This window comes from Sarcophilus harrisii, chromosome 4 (assembly GCF_902635505.1).
Source record: "Sarcophilus harrisii chromosome 4, mSarHar1.11, whole genome shotgun sequence".
Classification (NCBI taxonomy): Eukaryota; Metazoa; Chordata; class Mammalia; order Dasyuromorphia; family Dasyuridae; genus Sarcophilus; species Sarcophilus harrisii.
Window position 1 is genome coordinate 352,691,401 of NC_045429.1, and position 27,198 is coordinate 352,718,598.

At 33.4% G+C, this 27,198-nt stretch overlaps 1 protein-coding gene across 14 annotated transcripts in view; it reads right to left on the reverse strand.

The window, feature by feature from the left end:
- Positions 1-27,198, reverse strand: part of BCAS3 (BCAS3 microtubule associated cell migration factor) — a 794,545-nt gene that overhangs the window by 511,135 nt on the left and 256,212 nt on the right. For all 14 annotated transcript variants that reach the window (XM_023502118.2, XM_031968505.1, XM_023502116.2 and 11 more), the window contains one exon: positions 5,892-6,025. In XM_023502118.2, coding sequence (XP_023357886.1) covers positions 5,892-6,025 — 134 coding nt within the window. The remainder of the gene's footprint in view (positions 1-5,891; positions 6,026-27,198) is intronic.

Below are 27,198 nucleotides of genomic sequence, written 5' to 3' on the forward strand. Positions count from 1 at the left end.
TTGCAAGGGTCAATGTTGAAAAAATTATCTGTGCATATGTTTTGTAAATAAAAAGCCATAATTTAAAAAATATCATATCCAATTAAACTAACCATGTTAATGAATGGGAAAAAAAGACATTTAATAAACTTGCAGATTTTTAGGACTTTATCTCAACCAAACCTGAACTCAATAGAAAATTTAACATACAAAAGCCAACATGAAAGATTAATTTCAAGGGACTCAATAAGAACAAATTGTGTTTTTTACACGGAAATGTATGCCATACTAACGACTGACATCAGTAATTCCATAGCTCTAAAAAAAAATTGGGGCAGAAATGAGTATGATCTGACTCTAAAAAGCAAAACTGTATATCTATCTATCTATCCCATAAAAGGTATAGCATCTTTCTGTAAAATCTGTAAAGAAATAAGGTAAGAGAATAGAGTAAGGTAGGATATAGAAGGGCATGTAAATTTATGGCAGTGGAATAAGGCATATAGATTAATGGGAAAGGGATCAAGAGGAAAGGAAAGGGTAGTAAGCATAAAGTAGGGCACAGAAGAGTATTTAGATTAACTGGAGTGAGATAAAGTGTGTTGATTAATGAAAATGGGATAAAGAGGAAAGGAAAAGATTAGGGGAGAAATTAAGGGAGGGATCCATGGTGGAGGAAGGAATAGAAGACAGGAAGTTAAGCAATAGCAAGGCAAGTTAAGGATTAGAATTAAAGTAAAAGAGTTATTAGAAATAGTAAATAAGATATGCACAAATACAGCAACAGGGATCAGGAGTAGAATTCATTAGGAAAAAACAAGTGCTAATATTCATTTATTTCAGACAAAGTCAGACATAAAGAATCAATCAAGAAAGAAATCTACATTATATGTTAGCCATATTAATATCATTTTAGATACATGAAAAAAAATAAATAAAATAAAAACCAAAAGAAATTTAAAAAAAAACAAAATAAAGAATAAAAAGACAAAAAAAAAAAAAAAGATCCCCATACACAATGACATTTCTCTTACATTGAACAACCCCATTACTGATCCTGATCCTTCAAATAAATGCATCCTGTCCATAGCTTTTGATTCCTTCCCTGCTAAGAGGTTTATTTTCTTGTTGGATCTATGTCCCATGATAGAGAGTATGCAAAGATGAAAGATAACAGATTTCCCTCAGAATGCATATATGTTATTATGGCTGTCTGTCTGTCTGTCTGTCTCTCTCTCCCTTTCTCTATGTTCCTTCCTCCCTCTCTCCTTCTCTCTTTTCCTCTTCCTCACTTCTTCCTTTCATTAGTGATTCTAGTATCCTGAAGTCATTCATTCTCCTCACATCACCAATCTAGAAAAACTGGCCTCCACTGAATTTTGTTTCCCGGACTCGAGTGAAATAAAAGAGAGAGCTGAAAATATGCTTTAAAATATGTATGTATACGTCTTACCACAAAGCTGTGAACATACTATAAGACATTCCCCCAAGCTCCATGTGACTATTAAATGGTTTCAATTTAGTAAATACTAACCAGCAGGATCTTTTCCCTTTCTCTTTTGGCAATTAATGGTACTAATTGTGTTCTGTTTGGCTGGACTGTTTTGATACTTTCAGAGAAATATTTTTTTTAACTGTTAGACGTTTATCTGATTTATATTTCTTTCAAGAATAATTCTGCTTTGCATCTTATGTTCAAAGAGAACCTTGCTTTCAGTGAGACATTTTATTGAAAGTGAATAATACTACAATACTGTTTGAGTACCCATAAGGTTTCTAATATTTTTCTTACAACATATGTGCTTTATAAGGAAAATTGTTGTCAGATGCAGATGATATCCCAAGTCACAGACCACAAAACAACTTAATTCAACATAATTAGATCCACACACTTGATTTTTTTGCAGCTTGATTAAAGCATCCTCACTAGTTTTAACTAAATCTAGAATAATTTGATTGTAAAGAAATGAAAAAGCAAGTAGATCAAGTGTAACAAATATTTTTAACTATATGATACATATCATTTATGAATTTCCTATCTAGGTCTAAAAGGATTTTCAATAGGAAAGTTGTAAAAAATAATATACATGGTGGCCAAGTCAGGGTGCTTGCATTTTGAGGTTTGTGGTTAAGAAACTGTGACAAAATCTTAACTCAGTGGTCAAATTACATAGCTGCTCAAATTCTTAGTTTTTTGAGCTGTAAAATGGGAACACGGTACTCCCATTTTACATTCACTGATACACTGCTTAGGAATAGGGGATCCAAACAGCTAACCAGGCCTCATAGGTATTACAAACAAGTTAAAGAAAAAGAGTAAACACACAGAAAGACAAACAGTGTAAAATAATGTGTAACATGTGGTACAGATAATGTAGATTATAGGCATTGAGATATATGGAATGTTCAGAATGAACCAGCACCTCTGGGGTAAGGACTTACTGAGACCATTTCATCCACCTTTGGTGTCAGCTTGATTCACCCAACTCCTTCCTATGTCTCCAAGAAGTTATAGTATGTGCAGTGGCACAAACTGGCAAACTCTTTCAATAGAAGAGCTAACCCAGGTTAAGGAAAAAAGGCAGGTCTCAAACCTGTCAGTAGGTTAGGTGATGTCTACCCCAAGCATGTGAAAACTTCTCCCAGTGGAATGACAGATGAAATATTTTCCAATGAAATAATATCCAAAGATCATAAAGGTGGCTGAAGCAGGCATATGAAGCACGCAGAAGCAGGTCAGACATAAAAGATGCGAAGATACTCCACTATATCTTGGGCTACTGTCAGTTGTCCTAATATTTGTCCTTCCATTAGATTTCAGAGACCCAGGAAGAGAGAGTGAGGGTGATGACTGTGTACAACACTACCCCACTTATCTAATTTACCCCTTAAGTCAAGATATGGCTTGGGATGTCACTGGTTCTCTTTGGAAATGAAGGTCCAATTGATGCATTGTTGGTGGAGTTGTGAACGAATCCAACCATTCTGGAGAGTAGTTTGGAACTATGCTCAAAAAGTTATCAAACTGTGCATACCCTTTGATCCAGCAGTGTTACTACTGGGCTTATATCCCAAAGAGATTATAAAGAAGGGAAAGGGACCTGTATGTGCACGAATGTTTGTGGCAGCCTTTTTTGTAGTGGCTAGAAACTGGAAACTGAATGGATGCCCATCAGTTGGAGAATGGCTGAATAAATTGTGGTATATGTGAATATTATGGAATATTATTGTTCGGTAAGAAATGACCAACAGGATGATTTCAGAAAGGCCTGGAGAGACTTACACGAACTGATGCTGAGTGAAATGAGCAGGATCATTATATACTTCAACAATACTATATGATGACCAGTTCTGATGGACCAGGCCATCCTCAGCAACGAGATCAACCAAATCATTTCTAATGGAGCAGTAATGAACTGAACTAGCTATACCCAGAAAAAGAACTCTGGGAGATGACTAAAAACCATTACATTGAATTCCCAATCCCTATATTTATGCCCACCTGCATTTTTGATTTCCTTCACAAGCTAATTGTACAATATTTCAGAGTCTGATTCTTTTTGTACAGCAAAATAACAGTTTGGTCATGTATACTTATTGTGTATCTAATTTATATTTTAATATATTTAACATCTACTGGTCATCCTGCCATCTGGGGGGTAAGAGGTGAAAAATTGGAACAAGAGGTTTGGCATTTGTTAATGCTGTAAAGTTACCCATGCATATAACCTGTAAATAAAAGGCTATTTAAAAAAAAAAAAAAAGAAAGAAAGAAAGAAAAAAAAGAAAAGAAAATGAAGGTCCAACAAAAGCAACAGGAATTCAGAGAAATGGAGAGCTCATCAGAGACTACTAAGTTGTAGGAAGAATTATTCACTTGTTAAAGTTTTGTAAATGAGTCAAATTCTAATATGCTGGAAGCATCTCACATTAATTATTATTTTTATTCCATTTCAAAATATTATTGCTAGGATTATTCATATCAACACAATCTCAGGTCCTAATTTATAACATGTTCCTTATTACAAAAGAATTACCTCTTAGTAACAAAGTCTGGAAACAAATATAAAAGAAAATATAGCCCAATAGATCACTGAATCATTGTATGTTCATTCACTTGCTTGGAAAATTAATATAATTTCTATCCCTTCAATGTTAATAAAACAAACAATAAGAAGCCATTTGGAAATGTTTCATTGATGCATGGCATCACAAAATGTCAAAGATGAAAGGGAGGGCACAACCGATGACAAAAAGAATCCTCATCATATATATGGTCATCTAGCTTTTCCTTGCAGATTTCTATGGAAAGGTAAAAATGTCTTTTCCAAGGAAGCCCATTCTATTTGTCAACAGTCAACAATTGATAAGATTTTCCTTAAATCAAGTTGAACATCCAAAAATTTGTCTTCTTGAAACTTTAACCACTTCTCTAGTTCTGCCATCAGAAGCCAACGAAGTCTAAATCCATTATTCTCATTCTTGCAAAAAGCTGTCATGTTTGCCAAAATTTCTTTCATGTCTAGGTTAAAAATCCCCAAGAATTTCAGCTGACACTAATCTGAAAAGTTCTTTATGATCCTGACACCCTCCGTACACAATGGAGCTAAGCAATGTCCTCTATAAAAATCCATAGAGAATAACGAATTCCTCTGCAATTAGAGGGAAGTCTTAACAGCATTACATATTTTGGCTCCAGCTAATAGAAACACAAAAATAGTAGCGATCATTATCCAACTGGCATATATATAACAAGTTCAAAACAGGAGGAGTCACAGAAATGATATTGAAATCTCATTTTTGAACAGATACATTCCAAGAGCATCAGAACTATGAAAGAATGCAAATGCAAAAGAAAAACAGGATATGATCTCTACCTTTTAAAGATTCAATGACATGCTTTGATACCATTACTATTTATTCCTACTTTAGAGGAAAGAAAGTGAGATGGTAAGAAAGAAAAAATCATGTACATGAGGTCATGAATATTTAAGGAGACTAATATAGTAGATATAAATTGTGAATAAGGTTATTCATTCACCTGATAGAACATTGGGAGAAATTAAATAAAAAGTTATGTTTGTAGTACTTGGAATTCTACCCTCCAGTTTCTTGCTCTCCCCAGGACAGCTGGTTTGGATAAAATGCTCAATGATGATAGTTTGGGAAATATGTTGAATGCCAAATTCATCTGACAGAATCAAAAAAGTGAACTGAGGGAAAACCTCCAAGACACATTATACATATGTATCTATTGTATCAATATATCTTTCTCAACTATGACAGGAGGGAAGGAAAAACAGGGGAGAAAATATGAGAAGAGTTCCATAAAGATTTCCATTTAATATATTTATTTGAAATTCAGAAAGCCTAACTTAGGGTTTACTATATTATAGAGATCAGAAAGTCTTATTTAGGGGAGGACAAGACTTCTATCTTTACCACTAAAAGTAAAAAACCAATTTTTCTTCATGGTAATTGTCTTTAATAATTTCATATATGTTATAGTTACCTTTTACATTTGAGAATGTTCTCCAAAATGGCGTAACAGTACCAAGTATAGCTTTTTCTTTTTTTTTTTCTTAGATACATTTTGCTTTAGTAGTAGAAAATAAAAAAGGACTGCATTTTGGATAAGGCTTTGACACACTGCTTTAAAAGTAAAGAAACTTGGAGGAGAAAGCTTTTAGTAAAATCATAGCTTATGGGATCCCCCCAATAGCAGTGTAATATATGAACAAAGATAATAACTCACTGTAATTGTGAGTTTTTTTCTTCCAAATTTTTCTCCAAAAAAAATCTTATAGCTTCTTCACAAAAGATAGTATTTCCTTGCTGAAATCCACATTTAACTGCACTATGGCAAACAATATGGAAGCAAACCAGGAATTAACAACAAAGACATGACTTACTTTGGCTTCAGTTTCTCCCCTATGAAGGGTGTATAAATGATGGACAGCACTCTGTGATGAAGACCATGGATGAGTCAGGATTTGGAAGACATGAAAATCATGACCAAGTGTGTCTGTTGTGACAAGAAGCATACCTGGAAGATAAAAGTCAAGGGAGAAAAATATAAGGTCTTGTCCATAGAGATATTTCCTTTTTTTTTTTTTTTTTAACAAATAACTCTTCTTTATGAAGAATTTAGTCTTGTCAGGGTTAGAAATTTTCCAAGACATATATTGAAAACTAGATGACATTCCTTATGGGAGTTCAAAGTCTACATGCTACATCCATTAATAATAACTGGCAAAAACTATGTCAAATACTTAACAAGTATCAGCAATGCAAGAGTGTGGAGAAGAAATATCATCCCTAGAGGAATGTGAACCTTAAAAAGCTATTTGAGGAAAAGTAATTATTCTGCAATAATGGAAGAGGAAAATAAAAATAAAGTTAAAAGAACTGGAAGGAAATCAAAAGAATAAAAATGAATTGATAGTCATTATATTTATTTCAAATGTCAAGGATTTTTAGGGGCAGAAAAATGATTTGAGCAGAAGCCCTCAGAGCTCTGACCAGCTGTGATAAAGGTGTTATTCTGCTCTCTAATAAATCATCTTAAACTCATTCCCAACTTCAGAGGGTTGTAATGAGGTCCCATGAATGTATAGTACAGAAAGTATTTATAGCTGGATGATGAAACTAAGATAATCTACAAATCCAAAGTCAGCTTGGTCAATCTTTTTATTAAAGTTCAGAAAGTCTGTTTTTCATGAAGGCAATATCTGTTGACATAAAATGGAGGTCGCTCCAGGGATTAGCCAATTCAGGGTGTAAATTTAAAATATGAGGGCTTAAAGTAAATGAAGTCAAAAAGGGCCATAGAGCACAAAAATATGAAGAACAACTTCTAGGAAAAAACTTTTACTTCTTCCCTCATTCCCCTTTTCTATATCAATCTATAATCAGGATTCAAGATATTATGAGAAGGTTTCTTTAGGCCTCCTCTCCAACTGTTTATACAAGAAGTGAACACTTTGCTTTTATAAAGTCTGTCTTTATGGCTAAATTTAAGATTATAGAAAATACACTTGACAGTCATTCTCATTTACAGCAAATCAATATTACCTTGCTTATCAAAGTAACTTCATAAATTACCTCACTTCCAGCACACCGATATGTTTGAATAAATGAAGGGGAAACTGGATTATTTGAGCAGTTGTTAAAAAGCATATTCGAAGACATGGACATTGCTGCAATTTTTGATGTCAGAGTTTGAGGATTTCTTTTAAATGACTTAAGAACTTCAGTTGGATATGGATAAGGATAGGGGGGAACTGAAAAGTGCACTGAATCATGAAGCAGAAGACATTGACAGCTACTTAATCCCAATCATTCAGACTAGAGACACAACTGACCTTTTAAAATAGAAAGAAATGAAAACAAGAGCATAAAATAACCTCTCCAACCTCCCTGACAAGGGTCAACACACTTTACTTGAAGAACTCTAGTGAGTAGCTATCCATTAGGTTTTGAAGCACCTTATTTTGCTTTTGAACAACAATAATTGATAACAACTCAACAATCACATCTCCCTTGGGATGGGGTTACCCTGTGCCCAATAACTTGAACCAACTTAGGGCAGCTAGGTGCTGTATTCTCTTATCATTGATCTAGGGTTTCAACTGTTTGATAATCAATCCTGTTTACAAAATATGTAAAAAGATCAAGTTTTTTAATATAGATTACTTTTTTAAAGTGGGAAGCTACAAAATTTACATATTGCTTAAAAAGCCATTACCCTGAGACTACACTACTTGGTGAGAAGCCTATGTAATTCTTGGGGGAGCCCAACAACATAGTAAAATAAACTATTAATCTGTTTTTAAAGAATTAGAAAAGCCAAATTATTCATATAACATAAATCTCCTTTAGTTAATTCATGTATTTTATATTTTTATAGCATTCATTCATTTCTCTCTGTCACCAGTCTGGTTAGCACTAAACAGGATGAAATAGTTATTGGTAATTCTTCATTTCCTATTCAATTGTAAATTCTCTTTTCCCTGCTTAACAAGTTTATATTTTTCTTCAAAATCACACTAAGGATTACAGGATTTAAAGCTAAAGGGAGAGACTTCAATTAGTACTTGAACTAATATTCAATCCATTTGTTTTACATCTGAGGAAATTGAGACCCAAAGAGGCTAAGTGACTTGCTCAATAATCTATCGAACTATGGGAGGGATGCAAGGGGAGTGTATGAAGTAATGAGGAGAGTCAGGACACAAGTAACTTCAAGAGTCCATTTTTGCTCTAAATCTACACTATTATCAGCTGAGTCCAAGTCCTCAAAATCCCAATTTAATGTTCTTTCCAGTACAACAGGGTTTTTGGGGGTTTTTTTGTCTCATCTTAGTTGGTTTTGAGTTGGTCAATAGGTGACAAATAGATAATACTATAGTTAGCATTAGTTGCCCTTAGTGGAGTGTCATGGATGGCTAAATAGATAGAAAAGAGTTCCTATCAGACCATTTCCAATAATCTTGTGATGAAGAGAGCCATTTGCATCCAGAGAGAATACTGTGGGAACTGAGTGTGGTTCACAACATATCATTTTCACTCTTTTTGTTGTTGTTTGCTTGAATTTTATTTTCTTTCTCATTTTTTTCAATCTGATTTGATTTTTCTTGGGCAGCAAAATAAGTGTATAAATATGTATGCATATATTGGATTTAACATATATTTATGCCATGTTTAATATATATTGGACTACCTGCCATTTAGGGGAGGGGATGGATATAGGGGGGGAAACTGAAACAAAAGGTTTTGGAAGGGTTAATGTCACAGAATTATCAATACATATGTTTTGAAAAATAAAAAGCTTTAATTTAAAAAAAAAAAAAAAGAGTTCCTAAAAGGACATAAGGTAGAAGTCAATGAAAATGAGATTACATAGTTCACTCTTGAAAGTGAATGCTCAAAGTTCTAAGGCACCAGGGTGAAGACAGCAAAGTCCATGTACTTCTATATTGTTTAAAACCTATGATTCAAATTTTGTCCCTAAGACAGACCCGCATAGCATCACAGGTAAATATAGTTTGAAGGCATTTCCACTGTGCAGTTATCAAACCAAAATAGTTGCTTAGATTTGAAAACTTGCAAAACCCAAATTCCAAATTAGCCATTTGAAAACATCATGACTCTAAGGTGTGCAGTTATCAGGTCAGATGTACACAGTATCTGCCTTGTTAAAATATGCATTGATATAACCCACATATCTGGGACTTTAATCTGATCCACATGCTTTTCTGTTCCACATTGATCATGTTTTCCTCCTTTGCTCGCCCTTTAATTTTTAAAATAACTTCCTTGTTGAAAAAGAAAAGGGGTGAAAGATTATACAGCATTTGCGGGAAGACAGGAGTTGGCTTTAACATCGAAAGATGAGCTCTATCTGATCTGGCTGTTTGCATGGTTAATCCAGGATCCTGCTTTGTGTCAGTGTTTTGAAGCCAAGGTATCTCATTAGATGAACCTTATCACTCCAGCCTGAGTCTAGAAGATTGTATTTTAGAGAAAGAAAACTTTCCCTGCATGTCTCTTTTCAAAATTTTAAAATCTAAATGTCCACGCTTACCTAAGTGCTCATCATGCGCTGTCTCCTCAGCTACTCTCCAACAAAATCTTAAAGAACATCTTTTGTCCTTTTCTTTACTACCATTCATGTGCTTGAAGTTTGCCCTGTCAGTTTCTTCCATTTTGAAAGCAATGTTTCAACTTTTTCCTCTACTTTTAGATGAGTAACAAGTTTAATGGTGACAATTGAACTATTGAGTTCTTCATTCTCTCCCACCAAAGTATTTTTGGCAGTTTTAAAAGACTACAGTACCAAATAATACTGATTGTGAATCATTTCTATATTTTCTTTTGCAAAAATTCATTAGCTACAGATGTCCCTATTTTCAAGCAATATCAATCTCCCTCACGCTGAACTGAGAGGAAAAAAACTACCAGTCCCATATCAAGACTAAAATAATATTCCTTTATTATGTTTTTTACATAAGTATAATCACAGATGAAAGAAGTTTAACTTCAGGTTTCTCTTGCTTATTTTTCAATCAATTCAAAAATTTAAAGATGTATAATTCAGCAAGAACTTGTTACAAGTTACAACTATGTTAAAACATAGCTATTACCTCCCATCAATCTGATTTCAAGTTCTGATTTGCTTTTCCATTAAATGAAAGGTATATCAAGGCTTAATTGTGGATACTGCTTATTCACAAAGGAGGTTAGTTAAACATTTCCCAGAATAGTTCCAAAAAGAAATGGCTTAAAACTTCATGTAGGCTCAAGAATACATATGCTTTCTTTTAATTTATAACTTCCTCTTTTTCACGCACTCTGCTAGGGGAAACAATAAGCTTCTTTCAGGAAAAGGACTTAAAAAATACACAGAACATACACATAAAAGGAAAAAAGTAGTACGGATGTAAACTGTGGCTTGAGAGCTATTTCTGCAGTATCAGAAGACTAAACCAGACTCTGGCCTGGCCATAAACTAAACCCACGCCCCAAATGAGGTGCCAAGCCACAAAAAGCATTTGCGTCAACTGGGAATACAAGGAAAAGGAGGACTTCTAATTATAGGGCCTGGAAGCGGAAACCTTGAGTGATTAGGAGTTTAGTCGCTGCTGTATGTTTATCTAGGAGCTTCCTCTCTCCCTTCTCTCTCCTTCTCTCTTTCCCACTCCCTCCCTCCTTTTCTCTCTGCTTCCCTCTCTTCCTCTCTCTCCCTCACCCTCCCTATGTACCTTTTCTTCCTCTTCTCCCCTTTTCTCCCTCTCTTTTTCCCTTCCCTCTTCCCTCTCTCTCTTCTCTCTCCCTTTCCCACCCCCTCCCCTCCCCTTGCCTCCCTCCCATAGTTTGATAGATTATTAAAGGATGGTAGATGTTAAAATTTCTCGTGGTACATAGTGTTCTTCAAAATATGAGTGGTAGAGATGAAATACTAAGGTTTTTTTCTGTCTTGTAGAAACATAAGTCTTTATAACCAGGCGTCAGCTGGTTAGCCCCAAAGTCAAAATTAAAGAGTAGGAAATCTCTGTTGGGCATTTGCTATAAAATTTAGGGAACTTGAGTAGGTTAAGCCTTTCTACCACATCCTATTTATAACACCTACCTAATTGTACATTTGTTCATTATATATACAGAAGTGAGATGCAAGTCATGTAATCTTGGGTTTAAGGTGGCAACAGTAAATTTTCTTTCAAAAATAAGATTCTGAATGTAATACAAGCTGCCTCCAAAGTGACTCAGATAAAGAAATGTATGTGTACACTAATGTATATGTATGTATTGTACACAAACACACATACATGCACATTTATAAAATACATAATCTAGCCAAATATTTTTAACAATATAAATGCATAAAGGTTAATTTTTAAATGAGTTATTAAAAATTACTCTTTTTTGGTTATAGAAAAATCACAGAAATGAAATTCTAGGAGTTTGAGAAAAGACAAATCCTTGAGACTATAAAGTCATAAGAAAATATTGTGATTAAAAAGATTGATTAATATAGCTGTCAAATCAAATTTGAATATTTAAAAATAGACATAGGACAAAGAACTACGGTAAGTTAATACCATCACTAGGGCTTCATACTTAAAGCAAAACATTACTAAATGTTTTGTTAATTCCCTAATCAGGGAAAGCAGAATAAATATGGCTAAAGGGACAAAGGACAGACATTATCTTTTCTTCTAACTATCTGAAAACTGACTTTAGTCAGTGTAATGTGGTCCATACCTAGGCCCATTTCCCTCATTATTTTTTCTTGGCTAGGAGACTTGAAGCCAACTGTAGTTAATAATAAAACATGACATGAGATAGTAGCATCAAAAGACACTGGGGACTCCAGTGAAACTTAGTCTCATAAAAACTACTTGGGGAAGGGTAACTTTCTAACAAACCACAGGAAAGTAGAGAGAGATAGAAATAATACAAAATTTGGAAAATAAGGTATGGTGGAAAAAAAAAAAAAAACAAACAGCAGATTTGGAATCAGAGGACCCAAATTTAAATGCTACCAGCTACCTGCATGACTATAAACTAGTCATTTAACCTCCCTGATTCTCAGTCACCTCATCTGTTAAATGAAAGGTTTGGCCTAGATGTGTATCTTTCTAGCTGTAAATAAATAATGAAAGCCATGATGCTATAAGATGGAAGAATTTCATAATCAATCCACCATAGATTCATATATTAAGAGCAAGAAGAAACCTAATATCTCATTAGTTAAAAGGAATCCTTTTGTATCAATTTAATCAAGAAACATAATATGACTAGATCACACAACAAGACTTCTAGTCCTGTATTCTTCTACTATCAACAAAAATTCATGGAATGTTTACTTTTTACAAGATATTGTAGAATATGATACAAACAAAAAAATACAAGACATGGCCTCTGTTTTCAGAGAGTTTATAATATCATTGAGAACATAAGATGCAGAGACTTAAAAAGAAGGCAAAATTTATATATAATTTGATAAGATTAATGGTATTAGAAAGTACAAGCACAATTTGGTATAGGATATAAACCAGAATATTCAGACCAAGAGAAATCATGGCATAGGAGTATCAGTGAAAAGAGTCGGGATGATTAATGCAGAAAAAAAAAAGGAAGTAAAGATATGGTTGTTTCAAATATCTTTAGAAGAGATGAATTGACTGTTCTTAAATCCTACTTAAATCTAAGAGACAAACCTAAAAAAAAAAAAAAAAAAATCCACCTCAGAGGGAGGCAAAAATTGAAAGTAATATCAGGAAGAAATTCCTAACAACTCAAGAGTTTTAAGATAGTGTAGGAGGAGCTAATAATCCTTGTTACTGAAGATATTCAAGAATACGCTAGATGATCACTAGTAGTACTAGCAAGTTGCATTGGGGGTTCAAGCTACACAAAGGGAAATGACTAAATGATCTTTATGATTCCTCCAAAGATAGACAATAAAAAGAAGGGAAAAAATAGATGTCATAGGGAAGGTAAAATTTGAGGTGAGCCATGAAGGATAAGCATGAAGTAGAAAAGATGAAAAGGGCATTCCAGAAAGAAAAATGGTATAAGCAAAGAACATGGGCAAGGCCTATTCAGAAAACTGTAAATTGAAGATTAACATCTACCTGAAGCAGAAGAGTAATAACAGGAAATTGTAGGAGATGAAATGTTAAAAAAGACTGGCTTCAAATGAAATCTAAGGATCTTGAATGCTATAGCACAAGTAATGATGAAATCATTACAGATTTTTAGCAAGATCGCTCAGGTGACAGCATGCTTTAAGCCATTTAAGAAGACCTGACTATAAAGCAAGAATTAGATACAGAGGTTTAATCAGTAGATAAGGTAAGAGGATCAACCTATGGTGTGATCATGTGGTACTGTTATTGACCTATTCTCCAGGATATTCTCTCTGTCTCAGTCTTTGTTTCTTACTATCTTTCTCTGTCTTTGTCTCTGTTCTCTTTGTCCCCTACACACACACACACACACACACACACACACACACACACACGAGAAAGACAGGGAACAAAATACAGGCAACAAGTGATAAATCTGGAAAGGGGAGAGAAGTATGGTCAGGGAGTCAGGAAGATAATCAAGATAGAGAATAGAATGGGGCTAAGTACAAATATGAAGAATGACAAAAGACTGCCCCCAAGAGATCACAATCTAAAGGGAGAAAGTAAATAAAACAAAAAATCAAATATGCCTAACAAGCTACATAAAAACTAAATAGGAAAAAATTAATAGAGGGAAGGGACTGGAATCTTAGAAGGGTTGAGAAAAGCTTGCTTTGGAAGATGCAATTTCAGTGCCACCATTCATCTTCACAGGCAACCAGACTCAAAATTTGTGTCATGCACAACTGCTCAATCTCTCTCATGCCCCTACCTAATCTGTTGCTCAAACCAGCCAATTTTACTTTCTTGGCTTATTCCTTACTTCCTCTTATAGACTATATCCAATAAGTTGCCAGGGCCTGCAAGTTTCAAAGAGATTTCTTCCTACTTTTTTCCAATTTTGTTCCAACTTACTCCTGAGTATACTCTAGTAACATGGGCCTCTGGGAGGGTACTTTCACACAACACTCCATTTCCTGACTCCATTTCATTAAACTGCCTATCTCTCATGCCTGGAATTCTCTCCCTCCTCAATTATGTCTTTCAACTTCCCTAACTAAAACTCCACAATCTATAAGAACCCTTCTCCACTTTCCCTTAATGCTAATTAATGCCTCTGTTGACTATTTCCAATGTATCTTGTATATATATTGTTTGTACCTTGCTGTTTGCATGTTGTCTCCCTTATTGAACTATAAGCTCTTTGAGAGGAGGGGCTGGATTTTGCCTTTTTTTTTAAATCTTTACAGCTCAGCATTGTGAGTAGATACTTATTAGGTATTTGTTGACTTGAAAAGACTCAATCATATAGTTCAACTTAATGGCAAATATCTTAGGAATTTTATTTCCTGTTCCTGGACTCAGACATGAAATATAAATAAGCAAGACTCTGACAAAACTGAAAATACACTTCATATCATCTTGTTAACATTCATTTTAATAGGTGCTCCTTGAAAGACAAAGTCAAGATTTAACAACTGAGAATTAAAACTCCAGGGAGTAATCCATTTAATATGCCAAGAGTTGAAAGGAACCACTTTACAAGATTATGGAATAAACTAGAGCAAAACTGCAATAAAAAAAAAAAAAAACACCCTTGATTTAAAGAACAAAAACAAAAACACCTGGTAATCAATCCTCGAGACTACAGTACCAACAAAGACCCTGAATATATGTGCCTGGAAGTGACAATCCAGAAGTTCACAGAGAAGACAAGAAAAAGACCAAGTACCCATCTAGATCATCTGTAAAGCATTATAGACACTTCAACAATCAAGCAATTAAGACTTAGTAGTATTCTGCCTACTTGCTGTGATCAAGGGGAAAAATTTCTGTGCAAAATTCCAATTTAAACTTCTTTAACTATTAACTCAAGACCACCATTACATTTCAATATACAGCATTTAGGTAACCAGAGGAATTTCGGCTCTGTTAAAGATGCATTCAAGCATCCAAAGAGGTACACAATTTAATCTGTTTTACTGCAGACCTAACATTCATTTTCCTGTTATTAATGGATGGAAAAGCTTTTTCCATGCCAAGGAGGGGTAATTATTTAAAATGTAGTGTGTTGCACTTCACAGCTCTCAGTTGCTCAGGTGGTAGAAGTAACGCCTCTGGAAAGCCAATCAATTATTTACCAAATTAAAATTCGAAAACATTTTTTCAGGAACATAAGCTTATTTCATCAAGTTGAAAGTTTTCAACTTCTGTTTCCCATTTCCTGGCTGATTAAAACCAACACTCATCTTTAATGTCCATAGCTGCATAAATAATAACATGTCCAACTTAGTATCTCTCAATTATAAATATAAAATGTACCTTTATTACAAGAAACTTCAAATATTTTTGATTTAGTGGTAGAATTTCACCTCCTATTCCTGAGGATGACTGGGTCTGATTCCCACACAATCACACTTCCGTACTCATATTAACATCACAGCCAACTTACAACTATTATACTCAACTCTTCAGCATCTCTTGGATTTGAATGAATTAAATATAATCAGAGATAGTGTCTCATACCCATAACATAGTGAAGGGATATTGCTCATACTAACTACAAATCTTCTGGAAGTTGGAATTCTAAGGGTTCAGTTCTGACCTCGCCACCAATGACTAATTCACTATATGTCTAAATTGCCATAAATAGTTTCAAATCTCTTCTTATACAACTTTAACATGTGCAAAATGAAAACAGCAAGATAAAAACTTCATCAAGAGAGGCTCTATATTAAAATACACTGAAACCTTAAACTATAAGTTGAAAAGCAAAGTATAATAATTACAACAAAATAGAACTATAACTGAGGGCAAATGTAAAATTAAAACTAAGTACTTGGTCGACTATATACCCAGACCACTGCTTGTGTACAGATGGGTCTTTTTATCCAAGTAACATGTCCTGCCCCTAGTCCATTAGAAAAACCTCCTAGACAAATTAGAAGATCCCAAGGCAACAGGCTTTTATAACCTTCTTTCCTCATGAGACACTAATCAATCAAAGCTCTGATTTGGGAAGTCACTCTGTTCCCAGCTTGACAAATTTATTCAATGCAATGAAAGCCATGAAATACTATCTAAACCAAAAGGAGTACCAATAATATCCCTGTTAAACCTTTGCTAAGTTACCAAAATGCATTTTAAAACTGAACAAATAAATTGATCCATCCTTACATGGCAAAATAAGAAAGTAAATTCTGATTCCAAATCATTACCTAAAGCAGAAAAATGCCTTCTAAATCCTCTATCTTTACTGTTCTTTTAGCAATGAATTAATGAAGTCCTCACTCATTTATAATACTTTTATTTTATTGCTGCCTATTTGTTTTATTGCCTTATTTATTATTTCCTTATATTGTTTCCTAATGCTATCATAAAAAATACTGTTATAATCTCACTAAGATGAAGTAATATATGTTTAAGAACAAGTTGTGTAGAGATAGCCACCATTGTCCATACTTCTTTTATCAATGAAGTTGTTTTGGTAACCATTGCAAGACATGCATATGACACATCTTCAGCAATCACCACAGTAATTTCAACAGCAGACTTTGCACAAGAAAAACTGAATTTATATGAATTAAGAGAATAAAAGAATTGGAAGAGATCTCAATGGTCTCTAAATCTAGAATTAGAGAAGTGATATAACCTCCAAACACAAGGGTAAGTAAATCATCATGGGTAAAGAATCACCTAAAATCGAAGCAAAAGGAAACTCATTACCTTCCTGTACCTTGTTTGTGATACATTTTATAATCTGACCTGGCCTGTCCACAGACCAAAATAGGATCAATTGCAATTCTTTGAAGAACTGATGGTGTATATGCTGTGACCACTAAGATAGTAAGAAATGATAAGTTTCAAACAGTCCTCCTCCCTTCCCCCCCCACACATACAATTATCCATGTACATATATAATATACATATGTATACCTTTATTAAGTACAAATATGTGTATATAACCACATATATACATTACATTTAGGTGTAAGTACTTATCTTAGATTAAAAAATCACAGAAATCTATGTTATCACAGAAATTTCATATAAAAATTTTTTGTCATTTAACAGTTTCCCTTCTCATCTTAGATACATTAATTTTGCCCATTCCATCTTCAGTTTCATATAATCAAAATGTATTTTGTAATTGCTTCTATCTCTTGTTTAATTAAGAATCCATTTCCCTCTCAGCTTTACATACATTATAGTATATGCACTTTAATATTAAGGTCATGTACCATTTAAAATTTGGTAATCAATGCTACTTTATCTCTCTGTAATTGTTATCATCCTTTGATTAAAAATCCATCTCCTATTTATACCTCTAAGAATTATATGACGCCTATTGCTTCTAATTTTTTAAAATTATGCTCTTTAATATTAAGAACATATATCAATGTAGAATGTATTATTAAATGTAGTATAAGATGTTGTTCTTCATATGTTTTCTCGCCAGATTTCTTTCCAGTTTTCCCCAAAATTTTAATCAAATGGAGAAGTTTTTTCCAAAATAATTTGTTTTCCAACTTATCAAATACAGGCTTATTAAATGCTACTGTTTCTGATTCTTTTTAATCATTATCTTACAAAATTACATAAAGAATTCTTGAAGATGGGATATAATTTAAAAGTATAACATTAACTCTGGCAGTATTATCATTACTGTTACATTGACATAGTCCAACTACAAGCCCTGAAAAAAAAAACCTCCTGATATTTAAACTGTTCCTTATTTCTTTAAGAAAAAGCTTGTAATTGAATTTATTCACGTGTTTCATGTACTTTGGCAAATTGATATCCAGATACTTGACGGATTTTGTGATAATTTAGAATGATACATTTCTATTATTGTAGTAAAAATGTAGTAGATTCTTGAGAATTTATTTTGAAGTTTGCAACTGCAATAACAATAGCTAAAACTCCTTTTTAACTATTTTTATACCTTTTCTTTCTTGTTTTATTGTTCTTACTAGTATTTTTAGAACTATCTCAAATAATAGTGAGAATTCTTGTTTACTCCTATACCAACTCAAAAGGTTTCATTTTAACATATGATGCTTACTTTTGGTTTAGAAGTTCTCTTTATGATGATAATTTGATTTTTTTAAAAGCACAAATGAGTGTTATAATTGTCAAAACTTTTCCACATCTATAGAAATTGTGTGATTTAGGATAATTTTGTTTTAAATATGATACATTATGTTGATTGCTTTTCTAATATTTAACCACCTTGCAGTCTTGGAATAAATTCAACTTGGTCATACTGAATGACTGCTTAGATAAACAGGTACAGACTGACAAAACAGCATTCAAAATTTTTGAGCTGGAATTTTTGAATTGGGAGCAGCTGGATAGCACAGTGAAAAGAGTATCTGCTCTGAAATCAGGATAGCTAAGTTCAAATCTTAGCTCAGGCACTTAACTTTTACTAGCTGTGGGACCTGGACATGTCACTTAACCCCAATTGCCTCAAAAACAATCAAAAAAGTCTTTTTTTTTAAATTCATATTCATTAATGATATTAGTTATTTCCCTTTTGCTCTTTATCCTAATCTGGTTTAGGTATTGGGTCTATATCTGTCTTATAAGAAGAATCTGGGAAGGTGTTTTCTTTTTTAATTTTTAAATAACTTGTGTAAAACAAATAAATACAAACTGTTCTTTAAAATTTTGATAGACTTTTTCTGGGAGAGGTAGGAGAGATGTTGGGTAACATAAAGCTATGTTTAAAAAAAAAAAAAAAGCAAAAAGATATCAGTAGCAACATTTTTTTTTAATACAGAAAGTGTTGGGAATAGCTCTTTTCCCTGCCTCTTTTGTCTATAGAGATCTCCAGTAATTTATCAAATCCCCATTTGAATTCAGGAATTTTACTCTCGAAGAAGAAAATTCTATAAGTAGAAGCAAATATAACACAGAGAATACATACAAAATAAACATTTTAGGAATTTGTTTTACACCAAAGCATAAGGTACAAGAACTTTTTATATGAGATGCAAAAGAATTTCAAATTGCAGTTTACAGGATAAAATATTCAATTATTTTTTACATTAACTTATGAAAAGTAGAACCAAGCAGTCTTTTTGTAGCGGTAAAAAAACTGGAAACTGAATGGATGCCCATCAGATGGAGAATGGCTGAATAAGTTATAGTATATAAATGTTATGGAATATTATTGTTCTATAAGAAATAATCAGCAGGATGATTTTAAAGAGAATTACATGAACTGATATTAAGTGAAATGATCAGAACCAGGGGATCATTATACACGGCAACAACAAGATTATACGATGTCAATTCTGATGGATGTGGCTCTCTTCAACAATGAGATGACTGAGGCCAATTCCAGCCAATTCCAATGATCTTGTGATAAAGAGAGCCATCTATACCCTGAGAGAGTGTGGGACTGAATGTAGATCATAACATAACATTCTCATTCTTTTTGTTGTTGTTTGCTTGCATTTTATTTTCTTTCTTACTTTTCCTTTTTGATCTGATGTTTCTTGTGCAGCAAGATAATAGTATAAATATATATGTATATATTGAACTTAACATATATTTTGTAAACATATATGTTTAACATGGTTATTTGCCATGTAGGGGCGGGAGTAAGGGAAAGAGAGGGAAAGTTGGAATACAAGATTTTGCAAGGATCAATGTTGAAAAATTATCCATGGATATGTTGTTGAAAATAAAAAGCTTTAATTAAAAAAAAAAAAAAAGAAAAGAAAAATAGGGTCACGATCTATGATAAGATTCTATGAAAACTGTATCATCCAAGCTTACAATACTAAGGTCATTCTTCATCTCATTCTGTTCTAAACCACTACCATATATAATCAGTAGGAAACTTTCTGTCAATGCTAATAACCCAATATTATTGCCCTCCTTCTCTCCTGTCATGTTTATCTCCCCAGTGTAATAACTTCTTCACTAAAATGTTACAATAGTCTCCTGACATCTGTCCCTACTAGTAGTCTGTCCCTTTTCAATACACTAAAAAGCTTACAAAATAGTAATGCAAAGAAATAAGTCTGTCTGACTGGGTCAAGACAAAGTTCAAAAACTTCAATGACTCCCAACTAAGTGACTTTAAGAAAAATACAACTTCATAACTGATATTTATAGCTTTCTACAATCTGACTTCAATCTTCATTTCTAGAATTATAGTATATCTACAACCCTTTTAAGAAACCTTCATTTCAACCAAACTACACTCCTACAACTTGCCATCTACAACTGTGACTTCATATCCATCTTTGAAATTAACTTGGTAGTGAAATGATGCAATGGAAAAAGCACTGGCTTGGAACTAGAAAAAGTGAATTCAAATCTGGCATCAGACACTTATTAGCTGTGTGATCTTAGGCAAATGACAACTTCTATCTGCCTCTATTTCTTCAACTCTAAAATGACTGTTGTGAGGATCAAAAGATGTATAATAAAGCACAATGCCTGGTACATAATAGTTGTTTAAAATATTTTTGCTTCTTCCTTATTTCCTTCCATATTTCCACATCTCTAATTACATTTCTTAATGCAAGATACAGTTCAAAAGTTACCTCTATAAAACCTTCCCATTTCTCCTAAAGCTGAAAAATATTTCTTCCTCTTTAAAATCTTCTAGCTAAAAACCTCAGTAGTGTATTCTACTTGTTAATATAGCAGGAAATTGGGTGCTACTTTGGAATAATGGGTTTGCAATTATGTTATTATTTTGAATTATGCCCACTGCAAAGATAGTATTCTACAGCTATGTATTTATAATACACAGTTGTTCAGATTAATACTAAAGTTGATAAAGTATTTTCACTTTACCAGAACTTATCCTCAAAATAATGATTTGTTTAAGTTTTAAATATAAATCCGAGGGATGCTCCTATTATAGACTAATAGATCAAAATTCTTGTACATTTTGCTCGTATTACCAGAATGGTATTTTGGTAAGGGGATGCTTTACACTGCTTCTTGGCTACTTGACTTATGGACACTATTTTGTAAAAAAAGCTCACTAACTATGATTGCAGAATATAATGAGATTACTTAGCACCACCCACATTATCCTAACCAACTCTTGAGTCCTGGGCCCCTCCCCCTGTTTGACAAAATCATAAATGCTGCCTTTAAAATATTTGTTTTAATTTTGAAGTCAGAGTCACAGCTAATAAACAAGAAAGGCAATGAGAAATTAGAAAACAAACCAAATACAGCTGTGGGACTAGATGTTTCACAACTCTGTTTAATAGCATCTTTTAATTTCAACTCTATGACTAGAATTCATACACCACAGAATGCATGCTAGCCATTCCACCAACCAGCATTTTGCTTTCAGCTCATTCTGTACCATTATTCTGTCACATAAATTTTACAGTATTCTTTAACACTGCCCAGGAGATTGCACTGGTCTGCCATTCACTGTTAAAAGTATACTACTTTGTGTTTCTCAGAAGTTCTATCATACATTTTTGGAACATAATTATCACATCCAAACCTACTATCATAAAATAAAGAATTTCTGAGTAAACATCAGTACAAAAATGACATACCTAAACCAACCTGAGTTACTATTATTTGATACAGATGGGCTTTTTAAAAATCACACAGTTAAAATCTAGTAAAGTGGTCACTGAGCTTTTTATGAACTTCCCAAAACTTGTTAAAAGTATTGTAATGGGTATTATTGTTGTTAGTGGCCCCATTATATAACCTATGAAAATACCTTGACCAAACTTACAGAATAACTTTGGAACCATTAGGCGCCCAAACAATCTCAAAGAAAGCAATTTCAAACTACTATACATGTAAAAGTTGAAGGAAGATAGCATTGATTAAATCAGGGCTTATATTTTTAAAAATAATCAGTATCTAAAAGAAAAATTGTGAATGCTATCTTTGCAATTCTTTGCTTGATTAATGTAGCCTCAAAACAATAAAATTTTAATATATTTTAATAAAGTCGACCAAATTAATTTCTAATCACATATGTACTCAGGAATTTTTTTCATAAATCTGTGTTTTGTGGGAAAAAGAGGCAACATGAATTAAGAATGGCAAGGGGAAAACATTCTATCATAAGGGAAATTAAAAAAAAAAATTAGTAAAGAATGCACAAGAGAAAAACACTTCAGTGTAGTAGTCAGTCAAACATTTATTCAGCTTTTACTATGCGCATGGTATTGTGCTAAAAGCTGAAGAAATATTAAAAACAAAAGACAATCTGATCTTAAGATATTCACAACCTAAAGGAGAAATATGCAAAGAAATATGGACCAATAAGATATATATGGGATAAATAGAAGATAATAAAAATATGGAAGATGCTAGCTGTAAGAGGGACCAGGAAAAATTTTTTGTAGAAAAGTCTTGAAGGAAACCAAGGAATCCAATAAGCAAAAATGATGAGATAGCCAACAAAAATGACAAAAATTGGGACATGGAATATCTTTTGCAAAGAATATGAAACAGAGTAGTGCCACCGAATCACAGACTACATACAGGGAAATATATAAAAAGACTGAAAAAGTAAGGAGATGGCAGTTTTATGAGGGCAAGGATTGAATATGGAGATGTGCAGGGGGCGCATAGTGAGAGACATAAGAATTGAGTATGGCATTTAGGTTGAGAGCCTGAAGGACAGAAAGGATGGTAGAGAATTCTCAACAATAATTGGGGAGTTAAAAGAAGGGAAAAGTTTAAAGGGAAAAATCATGAGTTCCATTTCAGACATATTATGTTTGAGATGTCTAAAAGACATCCAGTTCTAGATGTCCAATAGGCAGTTTGAGACGCATATCTGGAATCAGCAAATAGCTTGTGCTAAAATATTTGATCTCTGATTGAAGAAACTTCCTCTAGCAACACAAACTGATAAATGCTTATCAACTTGGAAAGTCAATATTACTGTGTTACTAAGAAGTAAATGACTTTCCAAGGCATATACAATTTTAAATCATAATTGGGACCACCATGCATCATTTTTTAATACTGAGATAAAGTTCCAGTTGTACCATGCACCCAATCTCAGTACATTAAATGAAGAAAAAGTACAGAGAAACATTTTCCTAAGGTCATTCTGGATTTCCAGGCTTTCTACCTGAACTGAGAGAGGTTATTGTCCTCACATAGTTCAAATTTATACACATCTATCAAATTATACACAGCTATTTATACACATATAAAATGATAGAAAAGGAAAAATAACGAATATTGAAAAAAATGAGACACACTATAGCATTGGTGGTAAAATTGTGAACCAATTCAACTGTGGAGGACAATCTGGAACTATGCCCAAAGGGTTATAAAACTCTGCATAACCTCTGATCAAACAATGCCATTACTAGTCCTATATCTCAAAGAGATCACTCAAAAAGGAAAAGACCTTTTATATATGAAAATAGTTATAGCTGCTCTTTTTGTGGTGATAAAAAAAAAAACTGGAAATTGAGGAGATGTCCAAAAATTGGGAAAAGACTGAACAAATTGAGAGAGATGATTGGGATAGAATAGTACTGTGCTATAAGAAATGACAAACAAGATGCTTTCAGAAAAATCTGGGAATACATATAAACCAATGCAAAGTAAAGTGAGCAGAAACAGGAGAACATTGTACTCAGTAACAGCAATATTCTATGGTGACCAACTGTGAATGAACTGTCCTCAGCAATACAATGATCCCAGACAATTCCAAAGGACTGGTGATGAAAAATGCTATCCATTTCCAGAAAAATAACTGATACAATCGTAATGTAGACTGAAAACTTTTTTTTTTACTTTATTTTAACCAGATTCTTTTTCAGGGTAAGGGGTCTGCCACATGGCGAGTGTGGAAATATATTTTGCATAACTGCATAGGCATAATCTACATTAAATTGCTTGACTTTTCAATGGGAAGAAAAGAGAAGGAAGGAAAGAATTCTGAACTCAAATTGTTTTTAAATTTATGTTTAAAATGTTTATATATAATTAAAAATAAAAGAGATAAAAGAAGAACAAAAAAATCCATATATGCACATTCTTTTGTTTCTTGGTGTACATTGTTTCAATGTACAGCATCAACAGATAAAAGGACATACTTAGTTTATTGATCTTTTGGCTATAATTGCACATTACTTTCCCTCATCAGATTAATTCTGTTTTAGACTATTTCATAGGACCTCCAACAAAACATTAGTATGCCTATCCTCTCAAAACTGCAACAACTCTGCTTTTCTTCATCATTGTCAATCTGACAAGTGTGAGAATTAAGACTTTCCCAGAGACAAAAATGACTCATTTTTCCACACTTTCTCCAATATGTTCTTTTTTCCTTTTCTGTCACATTAGCCACTTAAAAAGATGTTTATAAACTTGAAATATGTGAGGATAACAACCCGTCTAAGCTCAGGTAGGAAATCTGGAATCTAGGGTGATCTTAGGAAAATATTTCTCTGAATTGTTCCCTGTCTAATCTTGATGATTGTGTATTTTTGATGATGGGAGGCAGATGAAATTTATAATAGTATGGAATTAATAATGCTCTATGTCATGTCATCATTTGGTGAAGATCTAAAAAGAAAATTCTCACGACTTTTACCAGATTTGCATTGGGATGTTTCTTCACAAGTTAACCTAATCCTCACTCAGTGGTTAGGAAGTCAGAGAACTCTGATAGAAATTATCATCCTGTTTAATGTGAAGAATTCTTTTTTTTTTCCCATAATTATAACTTTTTATTGACACAACCCATGCCTGGGTAATTTTTTACCACATTATCCCTTGCACTTACTTCTGTTCCGACTTTTTCCCTCCCTCCCTCCACCCCCTCCCCTAGATGGCAAGCAGTCCTTCCTATACATGTTAAATATGTCACAGTATATCCTAGATACAATATATGTGTGCAGAACCGAATAGTTTTCTTGCTGCACAGGAAGAATTGGATTCAGAAGGTAAAAATAACCTGGGAAGAAAAACAAAAATGCAAACAGTTTACATTTATTTCCCAGTATTCTTTCTTTGGGTGTAGCTGCTTCTGTCCATCATTGATCAACTGAAACTGAGTTAGATCTCTTTGTCGAAGAAATCCAGTGAAGAATTCTTTCAAACAGTACATCTAACTGTAAGCAATATCTTTATTCAATACATTCAGATTGTGACTTTTTAATCATATTTTATGTAAAAGGCAAGAAAAGACACAGAATTTATTATTTTAATAATTTTTCTACTCAATAATAGCAATACAGTGCTATTACTTTGATTTGTGAGCAAAAAGGATATTTGTGTGTCTCCTCCTTGCTTCCAGCATAGATGTATTCTAGAGAAATCTGAAGCTATTCATTCTTCTTGATGCTGAATTGGCAATAGTTTTTCATTCCTGCTCTTTTTAAGTCTTATATGTATATTTCTGGGCATTACACCATAAATACAAACATCTTATAAGCTTTTTCATAAACATCCTCGATTAAATAACACTTTTCTTCATAATATGTATTTTCAATATGTGACCTCCCCAAGTTTCTTAGACAAGGTGACTTTGAACATGTTTATATACAGAATCCATGTCAATTTACATTATATAGCAGTCATGTTTTTCCCATTCACTGTCATTACTGCAGGTTTTGGCAAATTGTATTTCTCTGTTTAAACACTTAAAAAATATTTAAGTATGGTTCACATAATGGAGTTGCACAATATCAATATAAACTACTCCTAAGATAAAGTTTCATGAAAATACTTAGTTTCCACTTGTATGTTCATATCCCCTAATCAGCCCTTAATGATAAAAGTTTACTTAGAATACTGTATATTACCATTTGATTTCCCCCCCCCCCAGGCAAAAGGAGGTAAGTGACTTGCCCAAGGTCACACAGTTAGGAAGTATTAAGTGTCTGAGGCCAGATTTGAACTCAGATCCTCCTGACTTCAGAGCTGGCATACTATCCACTGTGCCATATAGCTGCCCCATTACCATTTGATTAATGGAAAACAGATGATATGTTTTAAAAAAAGAAAGAAAGAAAAATTTGGTTCTTAGTCATTTCACTGATCCACAGGCTTTAGATTTGAAAGAAATATGAAAATTGATTGTAGAAATCCTGATTTTTCAGAAGAAAATATTGATCATTAGCTCTTAGGTATCTCCTAGAAAGAGAATTAGCAGAATAGCCCAGGTGAGATTCTATTTGATTAGCAGCTCCATATTTATTTCACACTCGAGTCTTTGATTCATTTTTAAATGTTCAATTCCAACATATTGGCACTATAGTATGAAGAGGAAAGCTACTGTGGCTACATCACAGCATCTCTGAACATCCTTTGCAGCATTAGTTTGACTTTTACTCAAATTCCTCCTAATTAACTGGTCAAGACAGGGGCTTTGGAAAAGTTCTTGCTCACCATTTCTCTTGTTGTTTTTGAGGAGGACAAATGACATCACAGATGATACTGAGTTGCATAAAGTCATCATCTTTGGCCTTTCTCTTTCTGAGTCATCCAAAGCCCAGTAGTAGGACAACAGTCAAAGTGATTGGCAATAGCCCAGGATACAATGGATGATCTTAGGTCTTTGATGTCTGACTAAACTTTAAGCATTCCACAATGCTTGTTTCAGCTGATTTCATGGCCACTGGAATAAACTGCTTTAATCAAACCATTATCCAGAAAAGTCTTCACATGCTTGAGATAGACACCTCCCCCCAACTCAGTGACAAGGTTGAGACTTGTTGGTTACCCTCAAACAAGGTTAGCCTGTTTGCAAGATAATTTACTGGGTTGTGCCTGTTATGCATTAAAGCTTCTTGGAGTCACTGGTAAAAGTTGAAGATTCCTACACTAATATCAGTATAATAGTATTGCAATTATCATCATGCTCACTTTCTACTACCATAAGTAAGTAAAGTTTCCTTTAATCTTTATCACCCAATCAAAATTCTGTTAGCTTTTCTCTACTAATCTCCAAAACAATTCCCCTTTTTGTTCTCAGAGAGTCCAGTGCTTGACTCACAGTTGTTTGCTGCTCCTCAACTTGCTCCTCATCCTCATCCTAAAATACTTCAAAACACATATTGGAATGAACTCCTTCAAATATCCTTATATCACAGTTTCT